The 1667-nt window shown below is 49.4% G+C and overlaps 1 protein-coding gene across 2 annotated transcripts in view; it reads left to right on the top strand.

Moving 5' to 3' along the window:
* The window catches only part of rufy3 (RUN and FYVE domain containing 3), a gene marked incomplete at its 3' end in the record, with an annotated part of 33027 nt that overhangs the window by 12023 nt on the left and 19337 nt on the right, over positions 1-1667 (top strand). For both annotated transcript variants that reach the window (XM_037680801.1, XM_037680802.1), the window contains 1 exon segment: positions 98-221. In XM_037680801.1, the coding sequence (XP_037536729.1) occupies positions 98-221 (124 nt within the window).

The raw sequence follows: 1667 nt of genomic DNA, 5'->3' as shown, positions 1-1667 counted from the left end.
CCTCCTGTCTCCTGCCTCCTCCTGCCTCCTCCTGTCTCCTGCCTCCTCCTGCCTCCTCCTGTCTCCTGTCTCCTGCCTCCTCCTGTCTCCTCTGCAGTGAGTTTTATGAGCCGAACGCTCTGATGATGGAAGAGGAGGGCGCCGTCATCGCCGGGCTGCTTGTTGGGCTCAACGTCATCGACGCCAATCTGTGCATGAAGGGGGAGGACCTGGACTCTCAGGTTGGTGATTCTCAGATCAGGTGTTTCCATCGAACACGAGTTCAGCTGCAGCTTGAACCACTTCTACAACCCAGGAGGACTTCCTGAGGACAAGTCTGCTTTTAAATATGAGCTGAGGCCTGATGGACTGGGACGGAACCAGTTCCACTCCAGCACTGGATTATAATATAATTATATTATATAAGAATATTATATTAATTATAATTTTATTTTACGATGGAGTGAGTGTAAAAGTGCGGTGTGGCGGAGGGCAGTGTTCCCTCCAAGCTGTGCGCCTGCTCAGTCCAGTGCTCGCACATTCTCTGCGCACAACCAGATCTATGCAGCACATAAAATCTGAGACGTTCACGCACGCCACGCAGCCAAAGACAGTCATCGCATCGACAGTGCGTGTGTTAGTTGCGTTACGTTGGTTGCATTACGCTAGTTCCCTGCCCGTACGCATCGTCAGGTATGTGTCACAACTTGCACAACACAAGGTTATGGCACATATGTTAGCAGTTAGCTATGTTAGCCAGGTAAGAACATGGAGGCGGAGTTAAGAGACGTAATGCTAAACCTGTATCATGGTGAAACCAACGGACAGTGACGCATCCACTCATCAAGCCAAAGTAAAAAAGACACGTGGTTCTTTTAAGATGTAAAGTCTGTCAGAGTACGTGCAAACACAAGAACAAACGCTGAAGCTGGATGAGATTTTTTATGTTTCGAGTGAGAAAGGTCTGCTCTGAAAACACGCAGCGAAGCCAAAGTAGCAACAAGTTTTGGATGTAGAGTGGAGTGAGCGTGTAAAGAAACAGCAGGGACCTCACCAGCTGATGGCAGACGTGCTGCTGACATGACTCTGATCAGTAAGTTCTGTGATCACATGGACGCTCGTGTTCCACAGGATGAACTAAAGGAGCGAGTGGTCTGCAGTTGACTGAAGCACCGAGCTCAGACATGAGCCTGAACTTTGGATCAGCAGACACTAAAAGTACGAGGCCATTCTCCACCAGCCCCAGTGTGTGGAGGCCATGAACAGTCAGTATGCTGAATTCAAGTTCATAATGAAGCAAAACCTGAAACGGGTCAATCGGCACGTTCTTGGACATGATGAGGAGCTAGACGTCACAGCGTGTGGAGGTTTGTGCTACATCTCAAGCTTCCAGGGCAGATTGTGAAAGAGGAGTTAGTTTAATGAATCATATCCAAACAGCATCCAGAAATCATCTTGACGTGGCACATCTGGACCAGCTGATCACACTCGGACCAGCTGATCACATCTGGACCAGCTGATCACATCTGGACCCGCTGATCACATCTGGACCCGCTGATCACATCTGGACCAGCTGATCACATATGGACCTGCTGATCACATCTGGACCAGCTGATCACATCTGGACCAGCTGATCACATATGGACCAGCTGATCGCATCTGGACCAGCTGATCACATCTGGACCAGC

The sequence above is a fragment of the Nematolebias whitei genome, chromosome 8, assembly GCF_014905685.2.
Source record: "Nematolebias whitei isolate Nwh7 chromosome 8, NemWhi1, whole genome shotgun sequence".
Classification (NCBI taxonomy): Eukaryota; Metazoa; Chordata; class Actinopteri; order Cyprinodontiformes; family Rivulidae; genus Nematolebias; species Nematolebias whitei.
The sequence above is the reverse complement of the archived record's forward strand: the minus strand, read 5'-3'. Positions and strand labels throughout refer to the sequence as shown.